The following is an 18,640-nucleotide window of genomic DNA, read 5'->3' as shown; positions in this document are numbered from 1 at the left end:
TCCACGTGCACTTGAAAAGAATGTATGTTCTGCTGCTTTGTAATGAAATGCTCTGAGGATATCAATTAAATCCATCTGGTATACTGTGTCATGTAAGGTCACTGCTTCCTTGTTGATTTTGTCTTTAAGATCTATCCACAGAGCCCTGGCTGGTGTGGCTCAGTGGATTGGCTGCTAGTGTGCAAACTGAAAGGTCAGTACTCAGTTTCCAGGCAGGCACATGCCTGGGTTGCAGGCCCAGTCCCTGGTTGTGGGTGTATGAGAGGCAACCAGTGATATATTTCTTACACATTGATGTTTCTTCCCCTCTCTTCCTCCCTTTCCCTCTCTAAAAGTAAATAAATAAAATCTTTAAAGAAAAAATCTATCCACAGATGTCAATCGGGTATTAAAATCCTCTACTATGACTGTGTTACTGTCACTCCCTCCCTTTATGTCCATTGATATTTGCTTTATATATTTAGGTGCTTCTATGTTGGGTACATAAATGTTTAGAAGTGTTAGAGCTTCTTGTTGGACTGATTGCTTTATCATTATGTAGTGTCCTTCTTTGTGTCCTATTATAGTCTTTTTTTAAAGATTTTTTAAAATTTATTTTTAGAGAGGGGATGAGAGGGAGAATATAACTTTTGTTTTTTGTTCCTTTTTTTAAAAAATTTTATTTATTTATTTTTAGAGGGGAAGGGAAGGAGAGAGGGAGAGAAATATCAATGTATGGTTGCCTCTTGTGCATCCCCTGCTGGGAACTGGCCTGCAATCCAGGCATGTGCCCTGACTGGGAATTGAACCATGTTCCTGTGGTTTGCAGGCCTGTGCTCAATCCATTGAGCTACACTAGCCAGGGATAGCCTTTGTTTTAAAGTCTGTTTTGTCACATATAAGTATTGCTACCCCATCTTTTTTTCATTTTCATTTGTATGAAATATCTTTTTGTATCCTTTTACTTTTAATCTGTGTGTATATTTCAACCTGAGATGTGTCTCTTGGAGGTAGCATATATCAATTTTGTTTTCTTATCCATTCAGCTACTCCATGTCTTTTGGTTAGAGCATTTAAGCCATTTACATTTAAAATAATTATTGATAGTTATGTATTTATTGACATTTTATTCTTTTTAACTATGTTGCTCTTCTTTTTTCTTCTTCCTCCTACCCGCTCTCCTCTTCCTATTCTTCTTTTAAGGGACCCTTTAATATTTCTTGTAATACTGGTTTGGTGGTAAAAAACCCATTAAACTTTTTCTTGTCTGCAATGTTCTTTATTTCTCCTTCAGTTTTAAATGACAACCTTGCTGGGTAATGTAGTTAATGTAGCCTTGTCTGCTTTTTTAAAAAATCATTTTGAATATTCCATGCAATCCCTTCTGGCCTGTAATATTTCTGTCAAGAAATCTTCTGAAAGTCTTATGGCAGCTCCCTTACAAGTAACTGTCTTTCTCTTGTTTATTTAAGAATCTCTCTTTGTCTTTCATCTTTGACATTTTAATTATGATGTGTCTTGGTGTGGGCCTCTTTGGGTTCATTTTATTTGAAGCTCTCTCTTCTTCACGTACTTACATTTCTTTTTCCTTCACTAGGTTAGGAAACATTTTCAGTCATTATTTCTTCAAGGAGGTTTTTGATCCCTTGCTCTCTCTTCTCCTTCTGGTACTCCTGTGATGTGGATGTTGTTATGCTTCATGTTGTTCCACAGGTCTCTTAAACTTTCCTCCTTTTTAGAATTTTTTTCTGCCCTGATTGGGTGTTTTCTGCTACCTTGTCTTGCAAATCACTGATCTGAGCCCCTGCTTCATCAAACATACTGTTTATTCCTTCTAGTATCTACTTCTTTTCAGATATTGTATTCTTCATCTCTGACTGGTTCTTTTATATGGATCCACGTCCTTTTTAATGCTGTTGTAGTTCTCACTAAGTTCCTTGAGCATCCTTATAACCATTTCTTTTTCAGTTCTTATCTGGTAAATTGCTTGCTTCTATTTCATTTAGCTCCTTTTCTAGAGATTTCTCCTGTTCTTTCATTTGGTGCATGCTTCTTTGTCTTCCTATTTTGGCTGCCTCTTTCTGTTTGTTCCCATGTATTTGGGTAGATCTGCTATGTCTTCCCGTTTTGGTAGGGTGACCTTCTGTAGTAGGTATCCTGTGGGACTCACTGGCACAGTCCTCTTGATCACCTGGGCTGGGTGCTCCAGGAATGTCACTTGTGTGGGTTATTGTCTTGAGTGTCAGATGGTAGCATAATTTTTGTTTCAATCATCAAATAAGATTTATAAAACTCATGAGGGAAATTTATTGCACATATCCACATTTCTCCTCTTCTGATGTTCTTTCTTCATGCTCCAAGATTCCTTTTTCTGGTCATTTCCTTTCTGTTTGAGGAAGTTCCTTTAGCTAATCTAAGGGTGGGTTTTCCTAAGTCTGAGAATATATTTTCTCTTCAGTCCTGAAAAATAAAGTTTCTAGAATTCACTGTTTGATATATTTTATGTTCTTTCAGCACTTGAAAAATATTGTGCCATTCTATTCTGGTTTCCACAGTCTAAGATGCAAAGTCTGCTGTCATTGGAATTGGTGTTTCCTTATAGGTGACATGTCATTTCTCTCTGGTTGCTATCAGGATTTGTTTTTCTTTGTTTTTAGTTTTAGAATGTAGTTATGATGTGTCTTCATGTGCATTTTTTATAGAGTTTATTCTATTTGGGTTCTTCTCAGCTCCTTGAGCCTGCAGTTTATATCTTTTGCCAAATCTGGCAAGTTTCCGCCACTACTTCTTCAAATACTCTCAGTCCTACTGTCTTACTCTATTTCTGAGACTCCAGAGATATATGTTGCATGTTTTGTTATTAGGTTTGAGACTATTATCTATTTTTGTCATTATATTTTATCTGTTACTCAGATTGGGTTAATTCTATTTCCTGTTCATTGATCCTATTCTTTGTCATCTCCACTGTGTTACTGAGCCCATCCAGTGAGATTTTTGTTTCTTTCATTAGTTTTGGAAAGAATTATTTCACATAATGGGTATTAGACATTATCCAAAGAAATTGAACGTGATAAAAACAAATCATGTGACAAAGGTTTCTCAGTAGGGTAAACAGATGAAATCTCTTTAATGGTTCATGAAATAAATGATAATGATGTGCCTTTCTAGGTCTCCATCATGGAAGGTAAGCATCTACCACCAACCACCTTGATGTGTTCTTATCGGAAACCCTGCTTCTGCTCACCTTACATGTCTTAATCCAGGTTGTGAAATGATGTTCATATCTAAGTCTTACACTAGAACAATGTCAGGACCCTCTGAGATAGTATATCATAGGATAAACTTCATTTCCTAAAATCCCCCTGAATCTTCTTTCCTTTCATTCAATATTCCTGAATCATTATTGATGGAATTAGAATTGAGATTATACTAACATGAATCAGATTTTTAAAAAGCAGCATAGAGGTGACATGAGTTAAAAATATGTTACTTTCTAGCTGGGTGAAGTAGGCATTCATGTCTCACTCAGACTCAGTTTCCTTCCTGCAGCAATTAGGCATTATAGAAGCTGCCCTGCCTCACTTACAGACAGCAAAGGAGGCAAGGGGTGTGAAAATGTCATGCAAAATGTTATATTCTTACTTTTGGAGAGGAACACTGGTTCTTGGTAGTAGATAATGGAAGCTGAAATTCTTTTCTCTGCATTCAGAGTACTTAAAAACTTTTCTCACTCCCCCACCAGCCCTCTCCTGCAAGAATAAAACAGTACTTACCTTATAAGCTCCACTGTTTCTGAATACATTGTATAAGGAGACTTGGATTCCATTGGACCCTGTTCCATTGCATTTCCACACTCAATGAATGACAAGGCTGCTTCAGCATAGTTCAATGCCTTTCCAAACTTTTCCACCTGATCAACAGAGTTAACACATTGTCTTCTTTAAGTACAGTTGTTGTTTTTTAAAAAAGAAACAGCAGTGTCTTTACACTTTATTTGAGAAACCCAACTTTTGAGTTCCAAATTCCTGTGAATGGAGCCGAGAGAAAAAAAATGGGATTTTTCCTCTTCTATTATCTTCATAAATCGCCACTGGTTTAGGATAAGTGAATGGTTACAGAGAGAATTGTACCAAATTCATATAGCTGCCAATCAGAATTGCTCAGAACTTCATTGTTGCTTTAATTTTAACTTTCCTTTTTCTAACCCCTAATAGCTTGGCAACTTCATTCCTTGCCCCCTCAAGCTGTACTAAATATGTGGCAAAGTTGGTAGGCCTAATTCCCTATAAAAGTTTTCATATTTTTCTTTGTATACTCCGACTTTGATGATTTCTGGCCTTGGTTATTGCCTTTTATATTATCTGTGACATTTCCATTTCCATGCTTTCCTCCTGTTGTGTATGTGTGTGTTTTTAGTTATTTCTTCAAGAGTTAGGACCTCACTTAAGGGTGAGACTAAGGAGAGAAAAGGAAAAGAGATAAAACTCAAGGCAATATTTCGGTTTAGCTAAAATGGGATACAGAATTGAAATGTAATAAAAAACACGTTTTGGGGTTTATATGAGGTTGTCTAAATTGACGTCAAGCTTTCCCTACAACAGCAAGAATCAGCTTTATATTCTGAGTCTCATAAATCTAAATTTACACATCAAGTTCTTCGTTTCATACATTGTTACTCTCTGTGGATAATTACCTACTCTAAGTTTGAACTGCATAATCTTTCTGGTTTTCAAATATTTACTCATCAATCAAAACAGGATTATACAAATACTCTAACTACTAATATAAGTCTTGCCTCTAAAAAAATTATCGTTCATAATGATACCTTAGAAAATAGAATGCATAGAGCATAATTCTCCCTCATTAGCAAATCAAATTTTTAAATAGCTTATAACTCCAACAGGCTATTGAGCAATATTTCTTAGCAACACTTTGAGATTAAGGAAGCTATTCATTCATTCATTAAGTATTTTCTTAAGCACCCAATTCTGTACTATATGCACTTGATATACACAAGTCCCTTTCAGGGATATATAAAACATTTAGAGAGAAAAAATGCACATCCACATTTCACAGTACAGTTCATAGATAGTTCATAGTATAAGGCAGTCTGTGACTAACTCAAAATGCCAAGCAAGGAGACTAATGCATAAGAGATGGGAGGAAGGGAGCAAGTGATAGGGCTACAGAGGCTGGGAGGCCTAGGGGAAGAGACCTGAAAACAACACTGGGAAGGAAAGGATTTGGGGAGTGTGCTGAAGATGTGAGTGTACCTGAAAGCAAGAATGTGTAAGTATGTGAGCTGTGAGTGTGTGAGTGTGAGGTTTTACAAGTGCAAAACAAAGTCCTGCTGGCTGGCATGAGCAAGGAGTGTGTAGAGGCTGGTAGGGGTCAGCCTAGCTGGAGCAATGTTGGGATAGGCAAGATGACACTGAATGAATAATCCTGATAATCCTTGGGTGGTTTAGGAAGAAATTTTCATTCTGCTCTAAAATTCAATGCTCTCCTCCAATAGTGACCATGCTTCAGCTTCTTCGGGTGACCAGAACCCTTCATCTAACTGTGAGATTGCGAGGGTAAGAATGGTACCTTATTTTCTAATACTCTGGTTATTTTCCTTGTATACTGGTATACCTAGGCAGTGAATTTCATATAAATAAATATTTGATGAGCAACATCAATAGCATTGGAAGACGAGTGCCGGTGTGGTTTGAACACCTTCGACACTGGAATAATATGATAAAGGTCATTTGAAATCCCTTTTTCATCTCCGACTCCCCAATCTCAGTTACAAACGCTGGAGGGGAACAGAACGGCTGCTCTCAGGTAGGGAAGAGTCCTTTTGGACGAGACCTCAAGATTTAATAACCATATGATCTCTTTTAGAAAAAACCAGAAGTTAAAAAATATCTAATGCCTGAAAAGCTTTAAGCTTTCCAAAACAGTGGATTATCAAAATAAAAACATTATTTTTTGGAAACATCAAATCGTGGTGACTTTAGAGTCTTTTCTGCAGTATAATCATTTCTGTGTTGCACAGTTGCAGAGAAGTATTCATTCTGGCAGATACACATGAAGAACATGAGTATTTTTGAAAAGGGATTAGATCCTGGGACAAAGCCAAGAGTTGGCCAGGCTAACAAGACAAAAATGCAAACCTAGATTTTATTTTAAAGAAAAAAATACACCACCCACTGACTCCACAGCTTGTAGTTACTGTTCAACCCTTAGGACTAAATTAAAATATTCGTTTATCCAGGGCTTTCTCCCAGTCAGACATTATTGGTTGAAGTCCTAATTTATTGGGCTATGAACACTTGATTGCATAAACATTTTCCCATTTAACAGACCCAGCCACCCTTGTAATAGATTTTATAATTATACCGGCTATATAGCCCCAGTGACGAAGGTGCAGTACAAAAACATAATATGGAAGAACGAATCTGGAAAGATGAGAAACTCACCATTGCATCTGCTTTATGCTTCATCCGTTTAGCTTCCTGCATAAAATAATCTGCAGTGCGTGGCCTGCAAGGAGAGGGTGACATCCCATGTCACTGCTGTGGAAGACTCCTTCTGTTTACTCACAATTTAAAAACTGTGCTCAGCAGGGAATCAAGTACCTTTTGCATTTCCAAATTAATGCCCATATGTAAAGTACCACAATTATATTTTGCTTAAGTTAGCGATTCAAAACATAGTATATGTCGATCGTCTACATTTACAGTGATTTTAACATGGTTCTCCAGTGCCTAATTTGTGAATCAGATTTTTTATTGCATGGTTAAGAAAACAAGTAAAAAATCTTATTTCACATGATATTTACATAAAACAATTACTTTTTAATGAGATTGCAAATATACCTCATAATAATTGTATGGATATGTATGGGTGAGAATATTTATGTGCCCTTATGAAAATCAGTGTCATTTATGTGTATTAACAGTACCCAGAGTTATATGTATCTATATATAATTAGTTTAAAGCTTCACAGTGAGGAATGGAAAGAGGTAATACTGCATGATTACATTCAGTAGAATGGAGGTAATTGTAAAACGATGTCTACCTTGTAACAATGCAAACATGGCACGATTCTCCAGAGCTCTGATTAGCTAGCTGGTAACTACTAACAGCAGACTTGTGTGTTATTAAAGCAGTAACCCTGGCCGGCACTGATTCTGATAGCTTCAGTGCTGGAAGATGAAGGTAATTCATCCAGAGACTGATCGAGTGTGTGTAATAGCTTCGAGTTACACTAAGGCACTCACCAGGAAGTAAGTACTTTCCTTTACATGCTTAATCTGACAGATTTTTAAAAATCTGCATACTTTAGGTGATATTGGCATAAATGTTTTTTGTATTATGGGTCTTTATGTAATCAATAAACTTAACCTCTTTATGAATATCCAATATAAGCCAAGCCTCCCTGAAAGGGAGATGTAAGTAGTGATATAAGATGTAAGTAGTGATGTTGACCATGAACTATCTAACCTATTGTCAAAATGCTTATTTTGAACTACCTTCTTTCAGATTCTAATGGGTCTTTTTTCCTTACTTACTTATTAGGTGGTCAGAACATCCTTTTACCTCAGAAGGTCAAAAGGCTTATAAAAACTACGAATATAATGTTGCCAATACTACTGCCATCCAAAAGTATTATTTTCATTTTAATGGTTTTAATCAATCAATCAATCAAACAAATAAAGAAACTGGGATAACAGCAAATAGTTTCAGGTCACAGGTCACAAATCATTGAAGAAAAAGACACTGGTTTTCTGTCTCACTTCCCCATAAAAAACTGTCAGGACTGTGGTACCACGCTGAAAATATTTAACTTCTCTAACAAAGAAATGAGGAACACAGTTAGTTGTAGGAGTTCCTTAATGCATATAATTAAACTCCCATCATTGTCTCAGTATCCCTTCACCATTCTTCCTGCCACTCAGGCCTGCAAACTTCCATTCATCTTGCTGCGTCTTCACTGGAGGGTGAGGCCTGCAGTTTCTGTCACTGGAAGTCCCTGTTCTTACCAGCCCTGGTTTCTTTAGTTCATTTCCTAGCCATCACACCTCCTTCATCGGAATGGCTTTAGTGGCATTTCCATGGTGGTTTTCCTTCTCTGTCTCCATATTGACCTTTGATCACACATTGACTATCTGTTTGGTCTTTGACTCCTACTCTGGTAGTCTACATCATTTTTGTTGGTGGTGCCTTTTAATGGACCTACTTTATATTTCTGGAGCCACTTTAGGTTGACGGGAAGCAGAAAATTCTGAGGGTTCCAGACACCTCCTGCATCACATGCTCACAGACTCCCTTTCCTATTAACACCCCCAGCACAGTGGTACCTTTGTTACCCTCAGTGAACCTATACTGATGCATCATTTTCACCCAAAGTCCATAGCTTACATTAGATTCACTCTTGGTGTTGTATATTCTATGAGTTTTGACAAATGTATCACGATATTTGTCCACCATTATAGTAACATACAGAGTAAATGCACCACTGGACAATATGGGTGATGCCCGAAATATCCTCTGCACTATTTTTTGGTTTCCTTTTGCTTCATGCCCCAAAGTGGAAGATCAGACCCCACCTCTAGCCCAAACCCATGCTCCTCCAATCTATCACAGACTTTAACCCTTGAATAACATTTGTAAAATACAGCTTTCATTAGATCGCCACCCTACTCACAGACCTGAAATCAATCTCCAGGGCCCATGACCTCTCAGTTCAGGCCTCCAGTAATCTAACCCAACTGTCACTCACCAAGGCCCTCCACCACAGGGGTTGCATCCTCACTATCTTAACATGTCATCTCTACCTTAGAAGGTCTGCTCACTTTCTTTCTCCTGCCTGGAATACTTTCCTGTCTGCTCATTTACTATGAGCCTATTACGAGCCAAATGTCACCTCCCCCTCAAATTTTACCACAATGAGGCCTTCTTGGTAACTTTGGTCCACACTCATGTCTTTCTTTCCTAATCTGAGACACCGCCTCTTGTTTGTGCTACACTCTGGACATTTAATTATCTTCTGAGCTGTAAGGGGCTCAGTCACTGCATACATACAACTTTGCAGCTGGTACCTTTTCAGCACAGGCATGCTGTAGGCCTCTTTGCTCTTTCCTACCCTGTGGTTTTAGGCACATGGGAGAAGGTAAACGAATCCCCCTTGAATAGCACTGAATTCATTTTCAGCTGAGAAGAGAGTACGGGCTTCTGATGGCAGCAACATAGCCAATGAGCCAGAGAACGTCTCCATGGCAACCTGAAATTCTCTACATCATTATCTGTTCTACACTCTTATATATGAGGTTGGTCATTTTTTTTCTTGCCCTGTTTGGTAGGTCTTGTTGCTAATAGATCATCATTTAAAATACATTTCATTTTCATGAGAGGATTCTCTTGATATTAAGCTATGACATCTTAGTTTTCATGAGCTTTCTAAGTTACTCTTACGGATAGCAGTGGCTCCTAATTCCTAAATGGGGTCCTCAATCGATGGTGTTTTTATTTGCAGCACATGAATGTATTTTTAAACCTGATATGGAGGCTGAGTCATAAACTCTCACAATAGTGTATATGGATAAGTAACATGTCTAATTTTCTGACTGTATCACAGCAGCTACAACAGTAACCTGAGAGGCTGAAAAAAATGTATCATCCAGAGGCCATTCACAACACATTAGTTAGAATTCTCATCTTTGCATAGAAAGGAGAGCTCATTACACTGATTCACTGAAGATTGCCTGAGGTTTGGCTTATTTTCTCCTTTTAGGTGATTTCTAGTGTTACACTCCTACACCAGATCATTATAAAGGTGATCTGATATAATATAATATAATATAATATAATATAATATAATGTAATATAAAGGGGATTGATGGGACGTCACCCAAATTGTCCTGTGGTGCAATGGATGCATGCTCTCCTGAAGGCATCACTTCAACTGCAACATTCAAGCCAGGAGGAAAATAAAATTGTTGTCACTGTTGTGGTGGTTATAGAATAGAATCCGGCAAAGGTACTAAAGTGAAATCTGATTACCTCGGCATTCAAACAGATTTGTCAACTAATCTATTTTGTTTACACTGAAAACCTAAAATTTTTGTTTCTCGTTTAGATAATAACATTCTTTACATTGTTTCTTGTGATGGCGTTTTGTGAGCATACATGAGCAAACCTGATTAAAGTTCAATTAAACATCATACACGTAATTGCATATCTGGGGCTCTTCAGATCACAAATAGGGCTTGTGTGATCTACACAGGTGATGCTCAGCCGCACGTACCTTTGTTATAAGAGCTCTCAGCAGCAAAAACAGCCTGAGCTCTTGATCCAAAGAGAATGTTTTTTTTTTTTTTTCTTCTCGTCATCCTCCCACCACCCCACCTACAAACATACAACCTTGGTTCTGAGCAGCAGCTGGGTTTGAGCCACCCTGATCTTTTTGGGGGGAGGAGGGTTACAGCAACCTTGCTCTCTGTTCTCCTTGGTGGCAAGATCCAGCGGAACGCATTCCCATGGAGAGGCTGGCAGACTCCTTCCTGTAATTCCTACCTCTGGGAAACAAAGCCCCAGAAGGACCAGCCTGTTCAGTGAAAACTGGCGGGGACGAGAGCTCAATGTGTTCGAACAAACAGGTTCCTTGGCATAGCAGAAATCTGAATAACTTTCTTACGGAAGCTGAAATCCAAATCAGAGAAGTAGGCAACTCCATATCAAATCAATTCATCATCTGACATCCTATCGGCTTGTCATTTGATAAGCCCCAGAGATGTCACAGTGTCCCAAGCTTTGGGGCACTTTCTTTCCAAAGAGGAATGTGTAAGAACTTGGCAGATGGGAGAGAGCTGGGGGCTGGGTGGAAAAGGTGAAAGGATTACAAGTAGAAACTGGCTGTTACAAAACAGTCACAGGATATACAGTACGCCATAGGGAAGATAATAACATTGTAATAACTCTGTATGGTGCCGGATGGGTACTTAAATTATGAGGGGGATTACTCTGTAAATTACGTACATGTCTAACCACTATGCTGCACAACTGAAACTAATACTGAATGCCAACTCTAATTGAAAAAATTAAGTAATCATAATATTTTGGTGCACCAAGTAAGTGACACTATTGATGAGGGCAGTTCAGAGTCAGCAACTCCAGGTGTGGTGTTGGCTTTATAGGTCCTTCCTGAAGGAAACAGGTGAACTGCATTTAAGAAGCAAGGATTCAGATGCAGCATTTGTTTCTATAACCTTGGTGTTGGCTGGGACCCCAGAGTCCCTGGAACCCAGCTTCTCAGAAGTGCCAGTGATTATTCACTGTGTCTCTCGCAGCAGCGGGCTCTTGCAGACAATGGCTTCTCCTGGCCATGTGAAGAAAACAGCGCGTGCTTCCCAGGATGCACAGGCGAGTGCGGCAGGGCTTGTCATTTCATCAAAAGCAACTTTCTGGTGAAGTGGAAACTTATCAGTTCTATTGTTGTTGTAGTCTGGGTGTGACATTTAAAAGAAAATAATTTTACAAAACCCTTAAACTGATCAGAGAGGTAAGATTTCCAAAGGGGAGGTCTGAATTCTTTGTCCCCTCCATCCCCCAAGCCTAGGCCCTATTTTCTTTCTCTTTGTTCTGGTTAGAACAAAATAAAGACCTAGCTAAGAGACAGGGATTTTGTAATGGAAACAATTCCATATAAAGAACATAAAGGTGTACTAATCAGTAAAGGTGGGGTCCAGAAGGGGAGACCATCAGGAGAAGAGCAATGGCCACGGCAGGCCCTCATGGGAGCGCCTTGCCTTGAAGTCATGTCACCTACGCAGAGATTTCATCTGGTGTCCTTTGACTAAATCATGCTGCAAGAGAGCTGACCTTTTACATACAGGAATCTTCCCATCCTCTATAAAATTAAAATCCTGTTAGCTATGAGACTGCCGGGCATAATTACATTACAAATGCCAAGTCCCTCTTCTTTCCCCACCAGCCACATTTCATATGCCATGGCCTTCGGCGCCCCGTGGCAGAGGGGGGTCAGTTCTCAATGTTGGAAGGTTTAAGGACCTGGCCTCCCGTTATTAATGCCATGGGACAGATGGGCCGTTTGGCGGTTTGGCTGAATGTGATGATCGTGACTGACTTCCTTGTGGAATGTGGGTTAGAGACGGCACATCCTCCTGGGAGCAGCAGGCATCCTGGCACTCGGGTTCCCTGGCTTCCCAGCGTGGCAATATGGCTGGTGGGAACAGAGGCTGCATTTTCCAGCCAAGTATTTCACCACTCAGGACTTCTGCACAGAGGCCTCCATGACACGGTTGTTCTCTCTCAATTTTCTCTGGCCAAGAGCTCCCCTGTCACTAATTATGACACCGAGTAATTTATAGCTCCTGGCTTTGCACTAATGAGATCAGTTTCTAAGCTATGAGTCGAATTAAGTGCTGTCACTCACTGACATAAATTCTTATGATTTTTTTAAAACAAAAGTTTGGTAATCACGTCAGTGTCACCTTAAACCCATGGCTGTCAAGCAGTGAATGTCATACATGGCTAAATGTCAGTGGAGGAGGTGCAGTCACTGCCACCAACCTGAGCCTGCAATTTATGCAGAACAAGCTGACCTGGATCATGTTTTAAAAATGTGTTATTCTGTTCAGTTCCATCTGCATCCTGAAAGCACAAACTGGTGCCTGTTTAATCGGTAAGTAACAAAGAAAAAGGGGCCTGGAAGCCTGTGTATTTAACTTTACCTGCAAGTAGATTCCTTACATTCATGAAAAAAGAAAAAATGCAGGTTTTATACCTCCCTCCCCCGAATGTTGTTATAATTCAGCAGGATTCATTCAATGTTTGTTCCTGAGTGTCCACCAGATTCAGCTGTTTATGCTGAATGAATCATATGTTTATCCAATCATTAACAAGTATTTCTAATACAAAATAATGAGTTGACTCTTTTAAAAAGCCACACGGTAGGGCTTTAAAAATTAAATAACAGTGTAGCATCTGTTACTATAACTGGATTTCCAGCAGCTGTATGGTACTTCAGCGCTAGTTCTCTTGTTCTTTTCTTCTACTGGTGGCCTTCCTTGGTCATTTCATGGCTCGCTGACACCTTGAGTGAGAAGTCGAGGGAAGTTCCAGGAATCAGGTCCTCACCCGTCCAGGAGGCTGCTCGTGAGGAAGCTCCCACAGAAGGTAGGTGGGAGTGAAGCTGGAGGAGGCTCATGTTTTGTGGTCCCAGGGGACCTTTCCGGGGCGGCCACTCATGCGCCTGCCTCTCTCATGAATTAATAGCTGAGAATCAATTAATTACACATCCTAACTCCTTTCTGCCGCTGTACCTGGCACTTCGTAAGTGCTTAGCACATACCAACTGAACCTGGGAAACATTTTGCAGAATTTTAGGTGACTTCCTTGCCCTGGGACCTCTTATGGGACAATCTTTTTCACTATTTCAAGGCAGAGACAGTGCTTATTTCTGCTTTTCAAACTTGAAGAATCATCTCAGGACTTTCTTAGTTTAGTGGTTGAGTGGCTGCTTGAGTTGCATGTTTATTTCACTGTTTTGGATTTCAAATCGATTGGGACACAGGGCAACGGGAACACAACATCTCTCTCTCCCTATGATGGATATGTAAAAGTGATTTTTAAAATTCTATTATAGCTGTATCCATAAAAGGAGAAACAGTTTTACTGTAGCTGTCAGCCAGAAAAATTAGGCATATTGCTAATGGGAAGAATGCACAATAACAGCCTTTTTGTTGATACACACAGTAACAAAATTATATTAGTTTGCAGCCCCAATAGATTGAGAAACACTTGCTTATATAAATAGTTCAAGAAACTGCAGATTGAAGTAGAATTACTTAGTTGTTACTGTTTCTGACTTAGCTTTGTGGCCCACACATTGGAAAATTCCTTATGTTTTCATTTCCTCTCTGTGTGCGTGTGCATGTTTCAATACCACACCTTTAACATTACCTGCTGGAAATGTATGATGATTTGGGTACCTCGGTTCCTAATGTACCTTAGTGTCTGATCACACTGTGAGATTATGACTTTCAAATGCAAATTTCCATGTGGTTATTAAACACAATTCTAATGTCCTGTCTTTACAAACGGTTAAAGCTTACATGAACAATTTGCACCACCAAACCCTAATTATATATGTAGCTGACCAGCTGATTGTATTCACATTCCATTCCCCCCACCTAGGGAATTAATGATGACAAGAGAAGAATTCCATGATGTCCTAAATTAAATTACACTGGGCAGAGAGAGAGACAAGAGTAATTATGCAGTTAATAGCTGTGTGCCAACTAACAACAGACTGCTCACATTCCAGAATGTGTGTGGAGAGCTCTAAGTCACCTCCTGTCCAAACAAAAGATGCCACCACATCCTGTACATACGTGAACTTTCGGGACTGTTGCCCGTAACTGACTAAAAATAGTGAATATTTCTTCCTGGTTGACTGTGCACCTAGCCTAGAACTGACTCTGCTTTACCTGTTCCTGCTCTCAATTTATAACCAATGTTAATTCTTTCAAAACAACTTACATCTTCCTTCCCCAAAACACACAAAAGAATGGGTCAACTCCAGGATGGCACACATGTTGCCCCCTTCACTATCCCTGTTGCTGGTGGATTAGACTGCACACCCTAGGACCTGGCCCTGTTCTGAGTAGCATTTGGCTCAATAAACCATTTTCTTGAAGAAAAGCTTTGGTAGCTTGATGCCTTTATCATTATAAAATGTCCATCTTTTTCTCTTGTTCCCATTTTTATCTGGTGATCTATATTTCAGATATAAGTATGGCCACATCCACTTTTTTGTGGGTGTCATTTGCTTGGAGTATCATTTTTCACCTTTTTACTTTGCGTCTTACTTGTTCTTGCAGCTGAGATGTGTCTCCTGAAAGTAGCACATGGTGGGTTTCGCTTTTTGATACAGTCAACTACTCTGTACCTTTTAAATGCAATCTCCATAAAACCCCAATGTCATTTTTTAAAGAAATAGAATGAAAAAAATCATCAGATTTGTATGGAACTACGAAAGACCCCAAATAGCCAAAGAAATCCTGGGAAAAAAGAACAAAGCCAGAGGTATCACACTCCTTGACTTCAAATTATATAACAAAGTTATGATAATCAAAACAGCATGATATTGGGGGGAAAAACCAGTACACAGACCAAAGGAACAGAATTGAGAGACCGGAAATAAACCCACATACATGTGGGCAAATACTTTTTGAAAAAGAAGTCAAAAACTTACAATGGGTTAAAGAAAGCCTCTTTAATAAATGGTGCTTGGAAAACTGGAAAGCCACATGTGAAAGAATAAAACTAGACTGCTCTCTGCCACCATCTACAAAAGTTAACTCAAGATGGATCAAAGACCAAAACATAAAACTTGGAATAATAAAATACATAGAAGAAAATGTATGGACCTTAGTCTTAGAGAAGGTTTTACGAATTTGACCTCAAAGGCAAAGGATGATAAATCAAGCAAAAACAAATGAATTAGGCTACACTGAACTAAAAAGCTTCTGCACAAAAAAAGAAACATCATCAAAAAAAGGCAAACAACTGAATGGGAGAAGATATTTGCAAACAACACCTTTGATAAGGAGTTAATATGCAAAATGTATAAAGAACTCATATAACTCCAAAACAATAAAAAATAAACAGTCCAATTAAAAAACAGGCAGAAAACTAGAACAGACAATCCTCCCAAGAAGACATGGCCAACAGGTACATGGTAAGATGCTCAACTTCCTTAGTTATTAAGGAAATACAAATCAAAACTACAATGATATGCCACCTCATACCTGTTAGAACAGCTATTATCAACAAGAGAAATAATAACAAGTGTTGGAGATACTGTGGAAAAAAGGAGCCATCATTCACTGCTGGTGGGAATGTAAACTGGTACAGCCACTATGAAAAACAGTATGGAGGCTCCTCAAAAAATTAAGAATAGAGCTGTCATATGACCCAGCAATGCCTCTTCTGGGTATCTACCTGAAAAATTTTAAAACAGTTTTTGTAAAGATATATTTACTCCTATGTTTATTGCAGCATTATTCACAGTGGTCAAGATATGCATACAACCAAAGTGTCCTTTGATCGATGATTGGATAAAGAAGATGTGATACTCATATACAACAGAATAATTCATCTTTTCAGCCATAAGAAAAGATGAATTATTGCTATTTGCAACAACATGGATGGATTTTGGGAATATTATGCTAAGCAAAATAAGTCAGACAGAAAAAGTCAATAACCATAAGATTTCACTTATATGTGGGATATAAAACAGAAAGCAACAAATGAATAAACAAAAACTCATAGACACAGACAACAGTATGGTGGTTACCAGAGGGGAGGAAGGACTCAGGGGAGGCAGAATAGGGTAAAGGGGGTCAAATATATGGTGACAAAAACAGACTTGACTTTGGGTGGTAAACAACCTCAAGTCTAGGGTAATGCAATATACAGACGATCTATTATAGAAGTATACACTTGAAATCTATATAATTTAATTAACCAATATCACTCCAATAAATTTAATAAAATTAAAAAAGGAAAAGCTTTGTGCCATGAAATTTTTTTGTATAACAACGACCCCCTCCCTTGCCGCCTGGGGCAGTGGAGAAGATGAAGGGTAAGGCAGTGGTGAGGGCCGGAAGGAGAGTGTGCGTGGGGCTGAGCACGGCTACAGCAGCCACAGGAAGAGGAGAAAAACACATGTCCTCCCAGGCCACCCTTAACCTTCCGTACATCCATGACCTTGGAACACATTCAGTAAATAAAACTAACAAAAACAATGTATATTTGGCTTTCTAACCCCCGAATCTGTGCCCAAATTAGCTTACTGAAGCCCAGGTAATCCTTGAGAATTACAGCCAGTATTCCTATTTCTCAGAGATATCTAGAGAGGTGATAAATAGACCTACGCTCGGATGCCATTACGGCTGGAGAAGTGGAGGGGAGGCAGACAAGAATGGACTAGTTATCACATCTGCACAGTGTTGTCTATTCTCCAAAAGAAGGATCTTAGGAGAGGATCATCTAACCGGATCCTGGGAGGACCCCCTGAAGATAGATGTCATGACCATCACTTTTTTTATGGTAAGGAAGCTGAGACTCGCAGACATTTAGCACCATTTAATTTTCTGACTTTGGGTGGGGTTAGTGGTTAGTGTCTGTCCCCCTGGCTGGACTGTAAACAATCTGGCCTGAGGGCAGGATCTCTCTCTATCACACACTGCTGTCCCTCAGTGCCTCACACAGAGATGGACTGGGTGCTTGGTGAGCAGCTGACACTGAACACAGGCGTCAAGCCAAACTCGTGAAACCGTATCGTCTGCCTTGCAGGTTTGTCCTTGACAAGTATTTTTCCTGAGAGCCTAAAAAATTTCAGTATCATTTTTATCATTTCTCATTTGTTATTTTCAGCTCCAGAGCATTCCAGGATGTTATTTTTATTTATTTGCTTCTCTTGTTTCTCCTACTTTTAAATTGATGCTGGGAATGGAAATTAGACTTGGGTTTCAGTTATAGGATAGGGTGTAGGATGACAGGATATTTTTTCTTGTGTAAGAATTGTTTGTGCTGTTATAAAGAATATAGCATTTTAGAGGAAAAGAGCTTCCAGGGGTGAATCACTATTATTCCTTGCCTGTTATAATTTACCAGAACAAAAATGCCTCTCTTTATGGTAGCATACAACCACGAACAGTCCCAACTATAGGTGCTTAGCAAAATAGACTTGTTAACACCCTTTGCCTTAGCTTCCTCATGTCCTGGATGTTACCACTGGTCTTTCAGCTGTTCGAACATCCCACCAGGACCCAGGGGCCCACTCAACATTAAGCTGCCCTTTGAGTGGGCAACATTTAACTGACCAAGTCACATGAGAATGGCCACACTGTAAGTTAGATGCATATGACCCTCTAACTGTGGAATTTCTATTTCACATTGCCCCTCACCACATCAACAAAGAGTCCGCACTCACATATCATCGAAGACAAGTTTCTGCCTCTTGCAGTCCCGGTGACCATTGGAGCCAGGAGACCACGGCTCTGTCTGTGGCCGTGACTTGTGCAGAACATTTTCCGAATTGTGGTGAGCTGCTTTCTAAACAACAAACAACATACCAGTTTTTGAGAAACCGGCCACTTGGCTGAAAGAGCAACCTATTACACAGAATATCCTGTGTTCTGTACTCTGCATTAGAATCAGTGGTGCTTTATGTTTAATAAAGAAAAAGAAATATGTGCATTGTAGGTCTCAAGATGAGGACTTTCCTATACAGGGGTGGGCAAAAGGAGGTTTATAGTTGTTTGTATGGAAAGTAATACAATAACTAATAAATAATAACACAAGAAAAAACTCTGTGTTTTGTGTACTCACAACTGTAAATATACTCTTGCTCCACCCTGTGTGTTGTCCAATGTCATTCTCATAACAGTATCAAAAGAGAAGGCTTAGTATGGCCATTCCCACAGATCCAGACACTGAGGTTTGGCGAGGGTAAGTAACTTGTCCAAGCTCAAACAGCTACTGTGGGTGGAGGCCCAGGGTTTAGCACTCAGGTCCCTACTTTTCTCAGTTGGCTAGACCAGTGGTTCTCTAAGTTGACTCTGTATGAGAATAGTTCAGGGGC

General features: G+C 39.3%; 1 protein-coding gene across 2 annotated transcripts in view; it reads right to left on the bottom strand.

Moving 5' to 3' along the window:
- The window catches only part of AFF3 (ALF transcription elongation factor 3), a 576,292-nt gene that overhangs the window by 16,386 nt on the left and 541,266 nt on the right, over positions 1-18,640 (bottom strand). For both annotated transcript variants that reach the window (XM_037056780.1, XM_037056779.1), the window contains 3 exons: positions 17,990-18,111; positions 6,444-6,507; positions 3,753-3,889 (listed from right to left, as the gene is read on the bottom strand). In XM_037056780.1, coding sequence (XP_036912675.1) covers positions 3,753-3,889; positions 6,444-6,507; positions 17,990-18,111 — 323 coding nt within the window. The remainder of the gene's footprint in view (positions 1-3,752; positions 3,890-6,443; positions 6,508-17,989; positions 18,112-18,640) is intronic.

The sequence above is a fragment of the Sturnira hondurensis genome, unplaced genomic scaffold (assembly GCF_014824575.4).
Source record: "Sturnira hondurensis isolate 20B ecotype Veracruz unplaced genomic scaffold, ASM1482457v3 Scaffold0009178, whole genome shotgun sequence".
NCBI classification, from domain to species: Eukaryota; Metazoa; Chordata; class Mammalia; order Chiroptera; family Phyllostomidae; genus Sturnira; species Sturnira hondurensis.
Note: the sequence above shows the minus strand (reverse complement) of the source record. Positions and strands in the feature narration are given on the sequence as shown.